This window comes from Vulpes vulpes, chromosome 5 (genome assembly GCF_048418805.1).
Source record: "Vulpes vulpes isolate BD-2025 chromosome 5, VulVul3, whole genome shotgun sequence".
Lineage (NCBI taxonomy): Eukaryota > Metazoa > Chordata > Mammalia > Carnivora > Canidae > Vulpes > Vulpes vulpes.
In genome coordinates this window covers 78,939,727-78,959,433 of record NC_132784.1, presented here as the reverse complement: position 1 = coordinate 78,959,433, position 19,707 = coordinate 78,939,727, and the positions used below count along the sequence as shown (strand labels likewise).

The window sequence follows — 19,707 nt, the reverse complement described above, 5'->3', positions numbered from 1 at the left end:
GAGGAAGAGGTATACTCCCCTTTTGCACATATTCCTTTTACTCCTGGCTATGGTTTGGCTGGAGGTGTGTTGGCTGGAGGTGTAGTAGCCATCTTGGACCGGACTGAGAAAACCTAATACCATGACACCCTGGAACTCCCACAACCACAGAGAGCTATATCTTTAAGCTACTTTCTTTCTTTTTTTAAAATAAGATTTTATTTATTTATTCATGACAGAGAAAGAGAGAGGCAGAGACACAGGCAGAGGGAGAAGCAGGCTCCACACAGGGAGCCTAACATGGGACTCGACCCCAGGTCTTCAGGATCACACCTCAGGCTGAAGGCGACGCTAAACCCCTGGGCCACCGGGGCTGCCCTCTTTAAGCTACTTTCTAATAGACATACAGATCTAGAGTTTCTGAACTGAGAATTTCTTTGAGTGAAATTTATGGCTTTTGTACAACCCAGAGACTATCACATATCTGGACAGTCCAATCAATGGCTAGTTGGTAAGGAGACTGTATCAAAGATCTATGCAGGTGAGGGAGATTCAACTGAAGCGATTAACTGCTAGAACATTTTTTTTTAAGATTTATTTATTTGTGAGGTAGGAAGGGACAGAAGGAGAGAATTTTTCAAGCTGACTCCATGCTGAGTTGCAGAGCCGGATGCAGGGCTCGGTCCCAGGACCCATGAGATCATGACCCAAACTGAAACCAAGAGTTTGATGCTTAGCCCAAAAATGAGCCACACAGGCATCCCTAGAACATCTTTAGAATGACAAAAAAGCAGTGGGAGGGATTCAAGGGGCCAACACTGGAATGGCCTTTAAGAACATACCCTTTCAGCTGCAAACCAGGAATCAGGAAGCTGGATGGGGAAGCTGTTACAGTGCCTCGCCACACTATTAAAGTGAATGAACAGACACTGCAATACAGAGTTTGGCTGCTGCTAGTGCTTGCAATCACTCCTTGATACACAGGAAGCTAAGGATTGACATTTACCATGGTGAACACTACTATCTCTAGACACTCATTTTTCTTTAACATTGTTTGCTAGAAGATGGAGAAAACAGATCATCTCCATCTTAGTTCTGTCTTCCAATAAGAGGCAAGTGCATCTATTTCGAGGAATCTGATTTACAATCTTAGGTACAAATTAGATAGAAATTTCTTTACGTTCTTCAAATTTTTATTTAAATTCTAGTTAACATATGGTATAATATTGTTTTCAGGAATAAAGTTTAGTGACTCATCACTTACCTACAACACTCAGTGCTCAACAAGACAAGTGCTCTCCTCCATACTCATCACCCATTTAGTCCATGCTCTACCCACGTCCCTCCACCAACCCTCAGTTTATTCTCTATCCTAAAGAGTCTCTTCTGATTTGTTTCCCTTTCTCTTCTTTTCCCCCCACCTTCCCAAATGGCCATCTGCTTTGTTTCTTAAATTCCACATGACTGAAAGCATATGGTATCTTTCTCTGACTGATTTATTTCACTTAGTATAATACCCTCTAGCTCCATCCATGTTGCTGAAAATGGCAATATTTCATTCCTTTTTATGGCTGAATAATATTTATATATATGTATATGTATGTGTATATATATGTATGTGTATATATATATATGTATATGTACCACATCTTTATCCATTCATCAGTTGATGAACATTTAGGCTCTTTCCATAGTTTGGCTACTGTTGACAATGCTTCTATAAACATTGAAGTATATGTGACATTTTGAATCTGTATTTTTGTATCCTTTAGGTAAATATCTAGTAGTGCAATTGCTGGATCATAGAATACTTCTGTTTTTTTTTTTTTTTAAGATTTTATTTATTCATGAGACAGAGAGAGAGAGAGAGAGAGAGAGAAAGAGAGAGGCGGAGACACAGGCAGAGGGAGAAGCAGGCTCCATGCAGGGAGCCCGATGTGGGACTCGATCCCGGGTCTCCAGGAACACGCACTGGGCTGAAGGCAGCGCTAAACCTCCCAACCACCCAGGCTGCCCAGAATGCTTCTGTTTTTAACTTGTTGAGGAACCTTCACACTGTTATCCAGAGTGGCTACATTAGTTTTCATTCTCATCAACAGTGTAAGAGGGTTCCCCTTTCTCTGCATCCTCTCTGATGTTTGTTGTTTCTTCTGTTGTTAATTTTAGCCATTCTGACAGGTGTAAGGTGGTATCTTATTGCAGTTTTGATTTCGATTTCCCTGGTGATGAGTGATGTTGAGCATCTTTCCATGTATCTATTGGTCATTTGGGATGTCTTCTCTGGAGAAATGTCTATTCATGTCTTCTGATCATTTCTTAATTTAATTATTTGTTTTTTGGGTGTTGAGTTTGATAAGTACTTTGTTGATTTTGGATACTAACCCTTCTTCTGATATGTCATTGGCAAATATCTTTTCTAATCCCATAGGCTGCCTTTTAGTCTTGTTGTTTCCTTTACTGTGCTGAAGTTTTTTTTTATCTTGATGAGGTTCCAATATTTCAGTTTTGCTTTTGTTTCTCTTGCCTCTGGTGACACATCTAATAAGAAGTTACTATGGCTAAGGTCAAAGAGGTTGCTGCCTGTGTTCTCCCCTAGGATATTTATGGTTTCCTGTCTCATATTTAGGTCTTTCATCAATTTTGAATTTATTTTTGTGTATGGTGTAAGAAAGTGGTACAGTTTCATTCTTTTGCATCTCATCGTTCAGGTTTCCCAACACCATATGTTGAATAGACTGCCTTCTTTCAATTGGATATTCTTTCCTATTTTGTCAAAAATTAGTTGACCTTTTAGTTATAGGTCAATCTCTGGATTCTCTCTTCTGTTCCATTGATCTGTGTGTCTGTTTTGTGCCAGTACATACTGTCTTCATGATAACAGCTTTGTAATATAGCTTGATGGCTGATATGCTTAGTTTTTAGTGGTATAGACTCTGAATATGAGAGGTCAGGAATGAAGACTGAGCAAAGCACACTTCTACATTCCAGAGAATGACAAAACTAGAGGAAAGAACAGAAAATCTGAGATTTTCATGTGTCATTTGCAATAGAGGCTGATTTACAGGTGGCACAAAAGGGAAAAACTTAAGATTATCAAAGAATTATTTACTTCACTCTAAAGGTGTATGTCGCCATTATTTTTTAATTCAGGGAACATAGGGCACTTCACTAGTTAGGAAGATGGTATGGATATATCATTCAAAGCATTATAATGGCAAATACCAAATACTGTGTATGTATATAACAGAGCTTAATAGTTTAAGTTGAGGCTTGAGATTGTTTCAATTAAAAAAAAACAATAGGAAAATATATCAGAATCTACTTGAACTCTTATATATGTTTTGCACACCCAAGTGATTCTCTAAAGATTTCTAATTAAAGAGGAATATTCACTCTACTTTAAGGAAACAGCTCCAAATACTCTAAATTATTGGCATATTTTCTGGAACAAAAAATCTTTTCTCTAATGTTCCATGGGTTCAATCTGATGTTCTTGAAGTGACAACTCTTGTATGATATAGTCTTTGGTGCAGTTCTCAGTTTTATCTTCCATTAAGAATTGATAGAAGCTCTCATTTTTCTGTTTAATATCACAAAGAATTGAATTCATCAAATAGCCAAATTCAATAAGGGCATGGACTTTGTCTCCACGTTTGTAAAAATGCCCAATGGTATGCATAGCAACCAATTTGCCTGATGCACTAAATACTGGGGAGCCAGAGGATCCACTAGAAAAACAGGTATCATAACTAAGTGTGTCAGTGCTCCAAACTTCTGGTAGGAAACTTCTCTGTGTAAACATGGGGAAAGCATTGTAAGTAGCAGCATCGAATCCTACCATCTCATCTTGGAGTTGTTCTGCATACCTCTCCATCCGCTGATTTATTGGAATCACAGCACAACCATCTATTTTCTTGACCTGGCCTTCTGGGTGACCAATTATATAAATCAAATCACTGGACGGTTGAGAGGAAATTTGTCTAAACAGGCCTGGAGGAAATCCGTTTTGATGCTGGCTTAGCTTTAAAATGGCATAATCTAGATTTCCATCAGACACTTCAAACCATGGATCAATGGCATACCAATCTTGATTATCAGGGAGGAACCTTTTATGACTGAAAGTTACCTTTGCACATTGGCTTATTATCTCTGGCCACAAATTTAGATCTGTGCCTTCTCCCACTATGTGATTGATTACATGTCGACAGGTGAAAATATAATCATGATTGAAGACAAAGCAAGTAGCAGTCCCCATGTTTCCATTTTTATACCACATCATGAACCCAACTGACTTACTAAGATGAATAAGGTCTTCGCAGGTTGCAACTGAAGTAGAATTTTCAGTCACTTTTGCAAAGTACTTTTTATATATGTTGAATTGTTGAGATGCTGGCACTTTGGTTTTCTTCTGCTCATCCCGAAAATAGTTTCTCATCCAACATGCCTCTTCATTAAAATTTGGATACTGATCCATTATAACTTTGCTCAACACTTGGCAATTCTTTAGCCAGACGTTAGTTGCCGTCCTCTGGATAGTTTGATTAATAACATGCTGCATACCCACATGGGGCCTTTGCCTATGTCTTGAGCTGCTCCTCCCGTATTTTCTCTTCACACTATTAGTGTAATAATCCCTAATTCTGAAAATTGTGCGTCGTTTTTTATGTTCAATATCATGCCCCAGACTCTGAAGTGAGACAGTTTCTTCTTTCTTGGATTCTACATCTTCGGTTTCCCCATCTGTCTCTGGTTTGTGTTCTATGATCTCAGACTGTAGCTGTTCACAGGGACTGATCTCATCAGTGGCACTTTCACTCTCCTGTTTAATTTTTTTATGGGCACCTGCCCTGACATTTCGTTTCTTAAAAATGTCCATTTCTAAGGTTTTTCCAGATACTTCATCCACCAGGGACTGTTTCCCATGAATTTTCTGATGATCTTCCATTACTTTCCATTCAAATTCGTCAAGGTCAGACCGAAATCGGCCATCCTTGCTTAGAGCTTCTTTGATAGTCTCACCCTTTAAAGCATAGACACAAACTGTACTTCCTCTTTCATGCAGTTCCTTGATCTTCAGAATCTTTTTTATACTCTTTCCAACAGCAACCACGTGAAAAAGAATGCATTCCACGTTTGGATTTTCACATTTGCGGAACATCTGGTCATCTTCCTGGTTACACTTTCTTTGACCAAACGTTATTTTAAAATGGGAATCTCTAGGTAGGCACTTGAGAGGCATTCCTAAATTTACATATCCATTTATTGTCTTTTCTTCATAAACAAGGATGTTTTTATTGAGATGATTCTGCATTCTTTCTTTGAAATTGTCATTAGCTTTCAGGGCAGAGTAGATACTCTCAGTGTGTTTACCATGTGCTGTAAACACACTACGGTCTGACTTCCTGACATTTTCATTCAAGGTAAAAGTAAAAGAACATTTTTTACTGATCCCCAAGTCTGGCTTCTGAATTTCCATAGATGGTTCATGCTTGACTTCACTTTTAAGCTTAATGGTCTTGCTCCACTCTTTAATGTCAGATAGAGAATGAGCAGCAGGTGTGCTGGGACGTGTCTGCTCCATGACAATATCCTTAAAAAGGGAAAGATTATGAACTTAGTAAGAATCACCTTTACTAATAATGTTTCATGTTTCTCTCATTATAGAACGAATAGATACCATGTAGAAGAATTAGATAATATCACAGATAATGAATAATGGAGAAAAAATACCAGTCATTATTCCATCACCAGAGATAGCCATTCTGCATGTTGTTTTATTTGAGTCTATAATTTTCATGCAGATACAAATCTTATGTTCCTTAAATTGTGCTAAGCTGCAAGAATTTACTCTTCATTAAGCAATCTGCCATCGACTGACATGTCATGAAACATGCATATTTAATGACATTACATGCCATCAAACAACATCTGAAAACACCATTTGAGGGGCCACAGAATATTTCACTGTACAATAATTTCTAATTCATTCTTCTGTTGATGGATATTTAGATTGTTTCCAGTTTTTAACTGCTCTCAATATGACAAACATTTCCATACACAAAACATTCTGTCTGAACATCTGAACATTTCCCTAAGGGAGATTTTGAGCTGTAGAAATTCTGAGACTAAGGTTATAATATACTTCACAACATCTATGCTGCCAAACTGCTTTTCAGAAAAATTACACTGATCCATCCTTCTCCTCTCCCCTTGCTTCCCAGAGTCCAAACTTATGGTTGACTCCTCCATAGGAGGATTTTAGGACTCCTCCATAGGAGGATTTTAGGACTGTTATTTCAAGTGTCTTCCAATTGATAAGTAAATGCCATTTAATTTGACTCTTTTTTAAGATTTTACTTATTTATCCATGAGAGACAGACAGAGAGAGGCAGAGACATAGGCAAGGGAGAAGCAGGCTCCCTGTGGGGAGCCCAATGAGGGACTCGATCCCAGGACCCCTGGATCATGGCTCAGGGCAAATGCTTAACCACTGCGCCACCCAGGTGCCCCTCATTTGACTGTTTTTAAAATATGCATTACTTACTAGTAAGGCTGGACTTATTTAATGTACTTCTCAGACATTTGAAACTCACCTTTCAAAAATTCCCCCTAATGATCTGTTTAGTTTCTAATCTGTACACGTTTCAATAGTACTAAGGAAATACACGATACACTAAAATGATTGATAAATGCTGGTTTGAGATAGATATACAAGTACATATACATGGTCATATACAAATAAATAGACCTTTTCAAAAACATATACACATACAACCAATTGTCAACAGTCTGGGAAAAATGATTGATAATCTGATGGGAACAGGAATTGAAAACAAGGACATAAGTGAATTACATGACACCATAGGACTTAGTAGAATTTGGATGGGAATTTTTGTGGATTCTCAAGCCTCAGACCTACTCTATATGAATGGAGGAATAAAGCTGGAGAGAGTAAGCTCAGGAGGGACAGAGGGGCTTGGTTTGCTTAGGAGGCCAATGAAATTGAATGAGCTTTGGTTTTAGGCACAGTGAGTTTCCTCCTCTCATGATGTTTTCCTTTTCCTTCACATTTTAAGCTACTACTTCTTGTCAAAATTTGTATCTGCAGCAATGTCCTCTCATTTGAGGTCCAGATATTAATACTGTGTTGGATCATCAGCATCTATTCCTGGATACATCAGGGACATTTCACCCTGAACACTTTCCAAAATGTTGTAGTAAAACTTACTCTCAATCTTTCCCTTATTCCTGGGTTTCTTGAGTCTTGAGCTGGGTTAATGGTGTCACCACCCACCCGAACTTCCAGGCTAGCACTCTGCGAACCACCCTTAGCTTCTTCCTTTATTTTACCTCTTACATGCCATTTAAAAAAATATATACTTGAAATATATGATTCATGCAAAAGCAGCGTATGACATCTCGTAATAAACATCTCTATATCAACCTCCCAGATAAGAAACAGCATATTACAATTTATAAGTGACTCTTCTTTTATCTTATATATATCTCTCTCTTTCTGATAGGCAAACACTCATCCTGAATTTGTTTTAAACTAATTCTTGCTTTACATTTCTTTAGGGACGTATGCATATGTTGTTAAAATAGAAGTATTGCACTGTATGGTTGTGGTTTGTTTTGATTTTATGGAAAGGCATCCTATTAAGTCCGTTTTGTGATTTGTTTCACTACTTTTCTGAGATTGATTCTAACTGATGGAGTCCTACATTCACGTCTACAGTTAGAGAGAATCCACTGAAGCCATTAAATGTTGATGCATATTTGTTTCCTGGTTTCTTCCTATTAAAAACATGGTACCTTCCTGCTGTGAATATCCTTGAATATGTTTCCTGCTGCACTTGTGCACGAGTGTCTCTCTCAGGGGTAGGAATGGGACTGCTCACTTTCAGGATCTCTGAATACTTGACTTTATTAAAATTGCCATATTATTTACAGAATGGTTGTACCACCTTGCACGTCCACCAGTGGGCAATAAAGTTCTCATTACATCTACATCCTCATCAAAAGTTAATATTGCCCAGCTGTCTACGTTTGCCAATCTTGTGGGTATGGAATGGCATCTTTTTAAATTAGTTTAATTACTAATGGGAGTTTCATGCTTCTGTCTGTTCATGTCTCTTGCCCATTTTTCTATAGGACTATTTTCCTTTTCATTATTGAAGCTCCTTTTATATTCCAGATGCAAGTTATTTATTATTATGTGTTAAATATACTCTCTGAGTATCTGGCTTGCTTTTTCATTTTTATTAGGTGTCATTCAAGATTGGAAATCCTTAGTTTTATATCGTCGCATTTATTCATCATTCTATTCTATGTCATAAGGTTACCTTGGTAGAATTAATCTATTTCTTCTTCTTTTTTAAAGATTTTATTTATTTATTTACTTGAGAGAGAGAGAGATATCAGGAGAGCAGTGGCAGGGGAGAGGGAGAAGCAGGCTCCCCACTGAGCAGGGAGCATGACACAGGTCTCCATCTGACGCCATGATCATGACCCGAGCTAAAGGCAGGCCCTTAACCAGCTGAACTACACAGGTGCCCCAATTAATCTATTTCTTTTCCTAAAAATTGTAAAGGCTTGCTTCTCCCATTCAATTCTTTAATCTGAAATTATTTTTGTATATAGCCTGAGGGGGGCTTCAGTTTTTAAAAAAGTTTTCCTACAGAGATAAATAGTTATTCCAACACTAATACAGAATTGTTCATCCTTTCTCCACTGACCTTAATCGCCAGTTTTGCCATATGAGAGTACGGGTTAAACTGTACAGCCCCCATCCCAAAGTTATATGTGGAAGACCTAACCCCCAGCACCTCAGAATGTGACTTTTTTGTAAAGAGGGTTGTTGTAGCTCTAATTAGTTCAGATGAAGTCATACTGAGTGGGGTGGGGGGGGACTCTAATCCAATATGACTCAGGTCCTTATAAAGAGGGGAACCTGGGAGAGAGACACAGACATACATTCAGGGAAGACCATATGAAGAGACACATGAGAAAGATGGCCACCCCCAAGCCAAGGAGAGAGGTCTCTGATCCTTCCCTCACAGCCTTCACAGACCCTACTGACACCTTGACCTTGGGCTCTGAAACTCAAAAACCATGAGACAGTACATGTATGATGTTAAAGCCACCCAATTTGTGGTATTTTGTTACAGCAACCCTGACAAACCAATACAAGGATATTTTCGTATATTTTATGGTTTGTCTCTCTGCTCTCTTCCTGTGGTACAGTTTTCTCTATCTGGTGAAATACTGTCTTAATTACTACACCCCTCTAATAAGCATTCATATCTGATAGGAAAAATTCCTCACTTTACTCTCTATCCTCATAAATGTCTTGGCTGTTGGTCCTTTGTTCTTCCATTAACTTTTAGTCTTCTTGTTAAGTGCCACAAAAAATACCATACTTCTGAGATTGTATTAAACCAGTACATAAATTTAAGAAGGACAGACATCTGAAGAATGCTGAGCTTTCCTATTTGTGAATATCTTACAGGTCGACATTAATATAGGTCTCCTTTCATTGTCTTACAATAAAAGTTTGTAATTTTTATCCAGAAGGATTTACAAATTGTTTATTATATTTACTCATAGGTAACTGATGAAGATATGCCCTTACTGTGAGTGAGGGTCTGAATTATTCACACTTTCATTATTTAACTTTATTTAAGTTGAACTGAAATTGAAATAGCCACATGTAGCTGGTGGCTACCGTAGTGAACAGTGTAGCCCTATGCATTTTAAGATGAATAACTTAGCTTAATGTTTAAATTAAATCTCATCCTTAAAAACACAAGGCTAGGAATGCCTGGGTGGCTCAGTGGTTGAGCATCTGCTTTTGGCTCAGGGAGTGATCCAGGGATCCTGGGTCAAGTCCCATGTTGGACTCCCCACAGGGAGTCTGCTTCTCTCTCTGCCTATGTCTCTGCCTTCCTCTCTGTCTCTCATGAATAAATAAATAAAATCTTTTTATAAAAAAAAAAAAACCACAAGGCTAAAACCTATACACACTTCTTCTCATACAGCATAAAACCCAAGTTTTTAAGCAAGGAGTTCAAGGATATAAAGAATAGTGCAGCTGTCTTCCAAAACAGCATGTACAAAAATGAATTCATGCCCGTTCAGGAACAGGCCTTGCTTCCTCTCAGTCACATGGTTTTGTGCAGGAATAGTGGAACTACTTAGCTTGGGAAAGTGATATGCCAAAGGAAGTTTTCTCAGGGGACCAGGATGGACTCCATGGGAATGGCAGCAGATGCAGGCATGCACTCTGATATTACTGAACTTCTGTTGTCCACTATGCAGAAAGCCAGTCAGGACAACATGAGAGGCAGAGTATAGAGAAGGGAAACAAATCCTTGAAACAACTGCCTGCTGCTGCATTAAAGCTCAGCTGAGCTCTGCATGTTTCTGACATATGAACCATGAATCCATTTTATTTCTCAAGGGTTAAAAATTTCCAATTTGGAATCACTATTATATAAGCTAAAGAAATATTCACCATATAAAATGTCCAAGGAGAAGGGTACTTCAGATCAGTGTTTCTCTAGCTTTAATGTGCCTATGAATCATCTGGGGTTGGGGTCTTGTTAGAATGCAGATCACAGGGATCCCTGGGTGGCGCAGCGGTTTAGCGCCTGCCTTTGGCCCAGGGCGCGATCCTGGAGACCCAGGATCGAATCCCACATCGGGCTCCCGGTGCATGGAGCCTGCTTCTCCCTCCGCCTGTGTCTCTGCCTTTCTCTCTCTCTCTCTGATGACTATCATAAATAATAATAAAAAAAAATTAAAAAAAAAAAAAGAATGCAGATCACAGAGAGAGCTCACAAGCCCTCAGGCAAGACTAATGCTGCTGGTGTGTGTGGACCACACTTGGAGTAGCAAGGCCAGAGAGGTCCTGAGTCTAGAGCAGCATTGTCCAATGGACCTCTCTGCAATGATGGAAATGTTCTCTACCTGTTTGTCCACTATGGTGGACATTACCCACACGAGGCTAGGAAACACTTGAAATGTGGCTAGTGATTAGAAGAAATTAATTTTATATTTTATTTAATTTTAATTCAAGGAATCCAATTCATTATTTCACCATTGGATGATGTTTTCCTGATAGGAGCTCTCATTGAAATAAAGCCTACTGTAATCTCCCAAACTATCTTTCCAGCTTTATTAGCCTACCATGTTCTTAAATTCTTACACACCGTCAAGCCTAGCTATACTGCTCCCACATATATTTTATGTGTGTATGACTTGACTCACACTATTCCTTCATCCTGGATACATTTCCTTGGTGCAATTTTATTCATCCTGTAAGATCTTTGTCAGATGATACTGCCTTAATTTCTTGAGTGTAAATGAAGCATTCTTCTGGCTGTACTCCAAAACACTTGTTTGTATCCTGATTTGGTAGTATCACTTTGCATATTCTGTATTGGCCAAAACCAACTCTGAAGTCCAACTGCCTGGATTCAAATCCTCAACTGAAGTTCATAATTTTTTGCAACTTTAAGAAAGGTGGGTTTCAGTTTCTTCATTTTTAAAATAGGGATGACAACAATATCTATTGTTTTATTAAATGTCAGAGGAGCTAATCCACAGGAAGTTGCAAGAATAATTTCAGGTACACACTAATTTCCTGGTAAGCAGTAACTGTATTATTTTTGCCTGTCCTATATATAGAGCACCTACACTATTTGTTAGCCACATTGTTGTCTAACAAGGCCCACTTTGCACTGCTGATCTGTACACTATCATTTGGTTTTGCACAAGCACTTCTAGATGTGATCTCCCCAAACGTATTTTCTACAACACAGAGGAAGGTTCTATAAGTGCCATTCAATACAAGTTTATCTCCTTCCACGATTCTAATACTGTGTCATGGTTAGAGTATGCTGTTCTAACAATGAGTTGTTAAAATGTAGACCTACCTCTGGATCTTCAGGGCTGGTACTCTGGCCATATTCTGCAGTAGTGAATGCCTTGTTGTCTTCAGGTTTCTTGGAATTCATGATGACTTCTAAAAAACTATGACTCACTTCCACGACTGGCCAACTTAGAGAAGCAAGGATTGGATTTACTCTCGCTCTTGCAATGGCTGAAACAAACGGAAGATGGATCTTTGAAACAACTTTGAAACATTGGGCCTTAGGCAGTGCAGAACAGTGATCTCCCACCACCCTCCCCAAGAGAGAGAAATCAAATGAAGTAATCCTTCTGAACCTCTAGCTTTCCTCCTGGGGAGTGTTTACAGACTAAATCTTAGGGAAGGGAGGCAGCAGAGCCTGGAAGTTTCCTTGAGTTGAGAAGATAAGCTCAGGGCCATGGGAAGCCTAAGTGGCCAGAGTTTGTGGGGAGACTATTGGAGAGGAGAGAGCTACAGCTACACACAGAATCAGAAATCTGCAGTGGGAAGCTCTTGAAATTTCAGCCCAATATAGATCAGTCCATGCATGTGAGGAAGCTACTGGAAGCCAGGGGTAGAACCACCTAAAGGAAAAAGTGGGACAATTCTGAGGGTCATACAGGCCTGAGAACAGTTTCTACTCCCAAAAGCCAAACTAGAAAACTTCATCAACCATGAGGTAGCAGGGGAGTATTCAGCAAGGTCCCATCTCCATTGTGGGACAAAAGTAGCCCTAGACTGACAGCTGCTGAGCTCCCACCTGAGGACGTTTAATGACTACACTTGCAAGGATGAAACTGCTTCCAAGAAATGTAACTGAGCACTGGAGCAAAGCTTCAGAACACCGATGAGAGTATAAACATTTCTGGCACCCCAAAATGTGGAATTCACAAAGCCTGATGTCCAAGACAACATTACCAGGCATGAAAAACAGAGGAGAACAGGACCCGTAACGAAGAAAGAAACTGAGGAACAGAAACAGATCCAGAAGGGACACAGGTGACCGAACTAGTAGGAAAGGACATTAAAACAGTTATCATCTTGAATCTCTAGCGAAATGTAACAGGGACCAGATTTACCCTCCACACTGAAAATGAAACAAGACAAAATGGACAAAATACATGTAAGGATGATTTGCAAGAACTGGCCATCATGCAATTAAGGACAGCGACAAATAAGACAGCCCCTGTGAATACTGCAGGTGACTGCTTGAGGGGCCCAGCCAGGCCAGGCTGCAAGAGGGCAGGAAAGCTGAGCCAGCTGGAGTGCCTGAGCTGAAGACAGAGAGGGAGGGGACAGTGGTCACAGGGCACAGAAGGGAATGGACCTGTCTCCCTCCCCACCCCACCCCCAACACACAGAGAAGTCCAGCTGCATGAAGAGGGTTCCTCTCAGATATTCTAAAGGCAAGGGAGCAGAGCAGCAATGGAAGAAAGTCCCTAAGGCCAGGAGAGAACCGCCCCCAAATGTCAAACCTTCTCCTGACAGCCCTGCTGGGGATCTGGGGTTCCTCATTTGTAAATGAAGGAGTTTGGTGTGGATCAAACTTTCACTGTTCCTGAGAATTACCCCTCTGCGCTTGTTAAAAAGGAAGATACGGGATCCCACCCTGAAAGATCACGATTCAGAGACTCAGGGCTGCAGGCATGAAATTTCCCCCGCCCGCTCGCCCGCCCGCTCAAAGGCGCCCCATCCCCCCCTCCGCCCGTGTTCTCCCGATGCCCCCCCGCCCAGGGGACCTGAAACAGCTTCCTCGCTGATCTCTTTCTAGGAGGAAACCTCTCGATCTTGGCGGCTGCGGGGCGGGTGAGGGGGTTCCCACCTCGGGAGGCTGGGCATCCCCTCCTCCCAGAACCTCCTGGCTCCGGACCCAGGTCCTCCTGCCTAGTGCTGTCAACAGGCACCCCCGAGAGCTGCCCCGAGGTCCGGCGAGGACCCGAGCACCACTCACAGATGCGGAGGTGCGCCCTCGGTGCCGGTGACCGCTGCCAGGACTCGGAAGGGCTGCGAAGGCGCGGGGCCGCGGGCTCTCTGCCCGCCCCTTCTCCCGAGAAAGTGGAAGCGTAGGGCCCCAGTTCCCGCCGGCCCAGGGCAGCGAGGGGCGGTGTCTGCCCTCATAGGCCAGGAGCGCAACCACTCCGGGTGCCACTGGCGGCCTCCGGGCAACGAGGGGTGGACCCTTCCCCGGGCCGCCCCCCGCCCCCTCCCCGGGCGTTCCGGGAAATGGAAGCGGCTTGCAAGGCCTCTGATGCTGCTCCGTCCCGCCCGCGCCCCGCCTCCTGCACCCCAGGGTCCGCGTCCCGCCCCGGAACCGACGGCGCAGCCTCAGCCCTCCTGCCCCCGCGCCCCTGCAGCTCCGCCGTCGGGCGGGAGTGAGGGCGGGCTGGCAGGTGGGCGCCGGGGCCTCCGGACCTAGGGGCGCCCCGGCCACCTGCGGGTGGTTCCCGCAGAACCTTCCAGTGTTAGGACTTCGAGGGGGCTCGGCGCCCCCAGCAGAGGAACCGGCCTCGCGGCGAGGCTGATGCACACCCTCAGGCCCTATCTGAACCCCGGAGGGCTGAGCTCTCCCTCAATCCCTGCCCTGGGACTCGGGGTTCTGAGCAGCCTCCTGTCAGCGACAACCTCTTGGAAGGAGGTCTCCCGGCGGCCTCAGGGACCCGGGGCTGCTCAGTCTCTCTAGCTCATCCCCTAGGCCCAGCGGGGGGCTGTTTGGTAGTTGCCTTATTTGGGTCTCCTTTGTTCTTCGTGGCCGCTCCTAGAGTTAGAATTGAGTTTTGCCCCCATTTCACAGATTAGGAATCAGGATGATTTGCCTACACCCATGGGGCGAGTAGGGGCAGCGGTGTCCTCGACTTGAATCTCAAAGTCTCATAAACTTCTCTGTCTGGGCCTCTAGGCTCCCTACTGTCACTTAGAGCCCTCTGCCCCTCTGTGATTCCCCTTCCATTCCTGTCCTAACGTGTCACTTGAGCAGCTTTGCAAACCGCGGAAGCTCAGACCAGTGCTTCGCAAAGTTTACAATGCATCAAAGAATCCCCAGTTCAGCTTGTCCAACACATTTCTGAGCTGCATCTGCAGGGAGCGCAACTCCATCAGGCTGGAGTGTGCCTGGGAGCTTACCTTCCTCAGGAGGTGATGCCAGTGCTGCTGGTGGCCGGCTTTATTTCTGTTCATGTCTTTTGCCCATTTCGTGATCAGGTTGTTTGTTTCTTTGCTGTTGAGTTTAATAAGTTCTCTATAGATCTTGGATACTAGCCCTTTATCTGATACGTCATTCGCAAATATCTTCTCCGATTCTGTAGATTGTCTTTTAGTTTTGTTGACTGTATCCTTTGCTGTGCAAAAGCTCTTTATCTTGATGAAGTCCCAATCGTTCATTTCTGCTTTTGTTTCCCTTGCCTTCATAGATGTATCCTGCAAAAAGTTGCTGTGGCCAAGTTCAAAAAGGGTGTTGCCTGTGTTCTCTTCTAGGATTTTGATGGATTCTTGTCTCACATTTAGATCTTTCATCCATTTTGAGTTTATCTTTGTGTGTGGTGCAAGAGAGTGGTCTAGTTTAATTCTTCTGCATGTGGATGTCCAATTTTCCCAGCACCATTTATTGAAGAGATTGTCCTTTTTCCAGTGGATTGTCTTTCCTGCTTTGTCAAATATTAGTTGAACATAGAGTTGAGGGCCCATTTCTGGATTCTCTATTCTGTTCCATTGATCTATGTGTCTGTTTTTGTGCCAGTACCACACTGTCTTGATGACCACAGCTTTGTAGTACAACCTGAAATCTGGCATTGTGATGCCTCCGGCTCTGGTTTTCTTTTTCAATATTTCCCTGGCTATTCGGGGCCTTTTCTGATTCCACACAAATCTTAAGATTATTCGTTCCAACTCTCTGAAGAAAGTGCATAGTATGTTGATAGTGATTGCATTGAACGTGTAAATTGCCCTGGGTAGCATTGGCATTTTCACAATATTAATTCTTCCAATCCATGAGCATGGAATATTTGTCCATCTCTTGTGTCTTCTTCAATTTCTTTCAGAAGTGTTCTGTAGTTTTTAGGATATAGATCAAAAATTCACCAAAAATATTTCACCAAAGAAGACATACACATGGCCAACGCATCATTGCCTTCAGGGAAATACAGATCAAAACCACAATGAAAAAAAAAAAAACACAATGAGATACCACCTCACACCAGTGAGAATGGGGAAAATTAACAAGACAGAAAACAACAAGTGTTAGAGAGGATGTGGAGAAAAGGGAACCCTCTTGCACTCACTGTTGCTGGGAATGTGAACTGGTACAGCCACTCTGGAAAACTGTGTGGAGCTTCCTCAAGGAGTTAAAAATAGAGCTACCCTAGGACCCAGCAATTGCACTACTGGGGATTTACGCCAAAGATACAGATGCAGTGAAAAACTGAGACACCTGCACCCCAATGTTTATAGCAGCAATGTCCATTATAGCCAAACTGTGGAAGGAGCCTCGGTGTCCATCGAAAGATGAATGGATAAAGAAGATGTGGTCTGTGTATACAATGGAATATTACTCAGCCATTAGAAATTATGAATACCCACTATTTGCTTCAACGTGGATGGAACTGGAGGGTGTTATGCTGAGTGAAGTGAGTCAATCAAAGAAGGACAATCGTTATATGGTTTCACTCATACGGGGAATATAAAAAATAGTAAAAGGGAATATAGGGGAAAGGAGAGAAAATGAGTGGGAAAAATCAGAGAGGGTGACAAAACATGAGAGACTCCTAACTCTGGGAAACCAACAAGGGGGAGTGGAAGGAGAGGTGGGAGGTGGATAGGGTGACTGGGTGATGGGCACTGAGGGGGGCACTTGACGGGATGAGCACTGGGCATTATACTATATGTTGGCAAATCGAACTCTAATAAAAAAATATATATAAAAAAAGCCAATGTTAGTTTCACTGACCAAAATGTGCTCTATGTAGTTGCAAATACTAACTAGTTTTATCCTCTAACAACCACAGGAGGCAGCTACCATTATCCCCATTTAAAGGAAAGTGTGGGGGACACCTGGGTGGCTCAGTGATTGAGTGGCTGCTTCTGGCTCAGGGCAGATCCAGGAGTCCCTGGATAGAGTCCTGCACTGGGCTCCCCCTAGGGAGCCTGCCTGTTCTTCTGCGTACATCTCTGTCTCTCTGTCTCTCTCTCTCTCTCTCTCTCTCTCTGTATCTCAGGAGTAAATAAATAAAATCCTAAAAAAAAAAAAAAAAAAAAAAAAAAAAAAGAAAGAAAGAAAAAAGTATGGCCATAGGGAGACACAACAATTGGCCCAAAGACAGCCCCGGTGGCTCAGCGGTTTAGCACCGCCTTCAGCCCAGGACAGGATCCTGGGTCTCCAGGATCGAGTCCAATGTCAGGGTCCCTGCATGGAGCCTGCTTCTTGCTCTGCATGTCTCTGCCTCTCTCTAAGTCTCTCATGAATAAATCAATAAAATCTTAAAAAAAGAAAAAAGACAAACAGCCATTTGCAATTCAGGATTAGGATCCCAGCTGGCTGGCCTGGTGACTTTAGCCCCCTTCCATTGTTTCTCGGTTTCCTTTGCACCACCAACCTGGGGACCTGAACCCAAACCAGCACTTTCCAGCCCCTGATCCCTTCCAGTACAGCTTCCCATAGCCCCCGCTTGTCCCTGTGTGACCCTCCCTGTGTAGCCAGAGGCTCTCGTAGAGGCAGCTCCTGGGGATGGGGTCAGCACAGGAAGTCCCCTTGCAAGGACCCTGCAGGTGAACAGCCCAGTTCCCGGTACCAGTGGATGGATTCTCCGTGAGTAGTCTCTCCGCTGTGGCCGGAGTTCCGAGCCTGGCCTGCGGAGGGCGACAGAGGACGAGCCTGATGGAAAGGGGAGGGAGAGAGAGGGAGGGGGGCCATGGTTGAGGGTTGACTCTCATTTTAGGTAAATGCAGCGTGGTGTTGGTTCGCCAGCTCTGTCTCCCAATATCTTCCCAACCTTTGGGGGAGGGGGCTGCATTTGTGGCATGGAGTGGAAAGGTGGGAGAGTCCTAAGCCATGGCATGTACTACCAGAAAGCACTAGGGTCCCTGGTGGCTCTAGCTCAGCCTGGCTCATCCCTCTTTTTCCAACTTGCTTTGCTGTCAGTTAACTAAGGCCCACTTCCCCTGTCTCTGGGTCCCTAACTCTGGATCCTGGTATGTCCATCACTCTGGATCCAAATCCTCCTTGGAAGTTTTGTTTAAGGCTTCCAGGGGTCAAAGCCGGCGTGACTGCTTTAGCAGGTAAGCACCCAGGTCTGGGTGCCTGACCATGGGGAGCAGATGCTAGGGTGGGGGTGGTGGTAGTGGTGGTGGTGGTAGTGATCAGAAGAACAGAGTGGAAGGTGTCCACTAAGCATCAGGCACGGTGCTTTGAGATTGTCTGGAGGATTATTTCTCTACTTAATTCATTACTATATATATATATATATATATATATATATATATATATATATATATATTATTGGAGTTCGATTTGCCAACATATAGTATAGCACCCAGTGCTCATCCTGTCAAGTATCCCCCTCAGATGTGGAGAAAGGGGAACCCTCTTGCACTGTTGGTGGGAATGTGAACTGGTGCAGCCACTCTGGAAAACTGTGTGGAGGTTCCTCAAAGAGTTAAAAATAGAACTGCCTTATGACCCAGCAATTGCACTGCTGGGGATTTACCCCAAAGATACAGATGCAGTGAAATGGCAGGACACCTGCACCCCGATGTTCACAGCAGCAATGTCCACAATAGCTAAACTGTGGAAGGAACCTCGGTGTCCATCGAAAGATGAATGGATAAAGAAGATGTGGTCTATGTATACAGTGGACTATTAGCCATTAGAAACGACAAATACCCACCATTTGCTTCAATGTGGATGGAACTGGAGGGTATTATACGGAGTGAAATAAGTCAGTTGGAGATGGACGAACATTATATGGTCTCACTCATTTGGGGAATATAAGAAATAGTGAAAGGGATTATAGGGGAAAGGAGGGGAGCTGAGTGGAAAAAAATTAGAGGGACATAAACTGTGGGAGACTCCTAACTCTGGGAAATGAACAAGGGGAAGTGGAGGGGGAGGTGGGTGGGGGGTTGGGGTGACTGGATGACGGGCACTGAGGGGGGCACTTGGCTGGATGAGCACTGGGTGTTATGCTATATGTTGGCATATTGAACTCCAATAAAAAATATATACAAAAAAAGTATCCCCCTCAGTGCTAGTCACCCAGTCACCCCATCCTCCTGCCCACCCCCCCTTCTACTACCCCTTGTTCGTTTTCCAGAATTAGGTGTCTCTCATATTCTGTCACCCTCTCTGATTTTTCCCACTCAATTTCTCTCCTTTCCCCTATGGTCCCTTTCACTATTTTTTATATTTCCCGTATGAGTGAAATCATATAATGTTTGTCCTTTTCCGATTGACTTATTTCACTCAGCAGAACACCCTCCAGTTCCATCCACGTTGAAGCAAATGGTGGGTATTCGTCATTTCTAATGGCTGAGTACTTTCCATTGTATATATAGACCACATCTTCCTTATCCATTTATCTTCATTTCCTATTTCACAGATGAAGAAATAGAGTTAGTCAAGCGCTTGAGGGGGGTCCTGTCAGATGATTCACTCCTGTCAGATGCCAAAGCCAAGGGCCTTTATTGTGCCAAGGCTGCCTTTGTGGTATCAGTGCTTGGAGTCTGGTGAATCACCTAGCCACACTGATTCATCCTTCTTTCTGTTCATCTCTTCCTTTATTAGGGACCCATCTATGAGGCATGGGTCTAGTTGTCATTGAAAACAC

General features: G+C 42.9%; 2 protein-coding genes across 8 annotated transcripts in view; one reads left to right on the top strand and one right to left on the bottom strand.

Annotated features, from left to right (window-relative positions):
* The window catches only part of LOC112930486 (glycine N-phenylacetyltransferase-like), a 71,352-nt gene that overhangs the window by 5,273 nt on the left and 46,372 nt on the right, over positions 1-19,707 (top strand). The gene's annotated exons all lie outside the window — the stretch shown is intronic.
* Positions 1,796-14,182, bottom strand: FAM111B (FAM111 trypsin like peptidase B). 2 transcript variants are annotated; one of them, XM_026012837.2, is made up of 3 exons: positions 13,845-14,182; positions 11,919-12,085; positions 1,796-5,569 (listed from the first exon to the last, which is right to left on the bottom strand). In XM_026012837.2, exons 2-3 carry the CDS (start codon positions 11,997-11,999, stop codon positions 3,443-3,445), a joined length of 2,208 nt encoding a protein of 735 aa, XP_025868622.1. In that variant the 5' UTR covers positions 12,000-12,085; positions 13,845-14,182; the 3' UTR covers positions 1,796-3,442. The 2 variants fall into 2 exon arrangements, with proteins under 2 accessions (XP_025868622.1, XP_025868623.1); XM_026012838.2 differs by having other exon boundaries at positions 13,633-14,174.

Excerpts from the sequence above, each read along its gene's own strand:
- FAM111B (XM_026012837.2), bottom strand. The coding sequence starts at position 11,999 with ATGAATTCCAAGAAACCTGAAGACAACAAGGCATTCACTACTGCAGAA. Across the intron at positions 5,570-11,918 it reads CCAGCCCTGAAGATCCAGAG|GATATTGTCATGGAGCAGAC; the intron begins GTAGGTCTACAT and ends TCCCTTTTTAAG.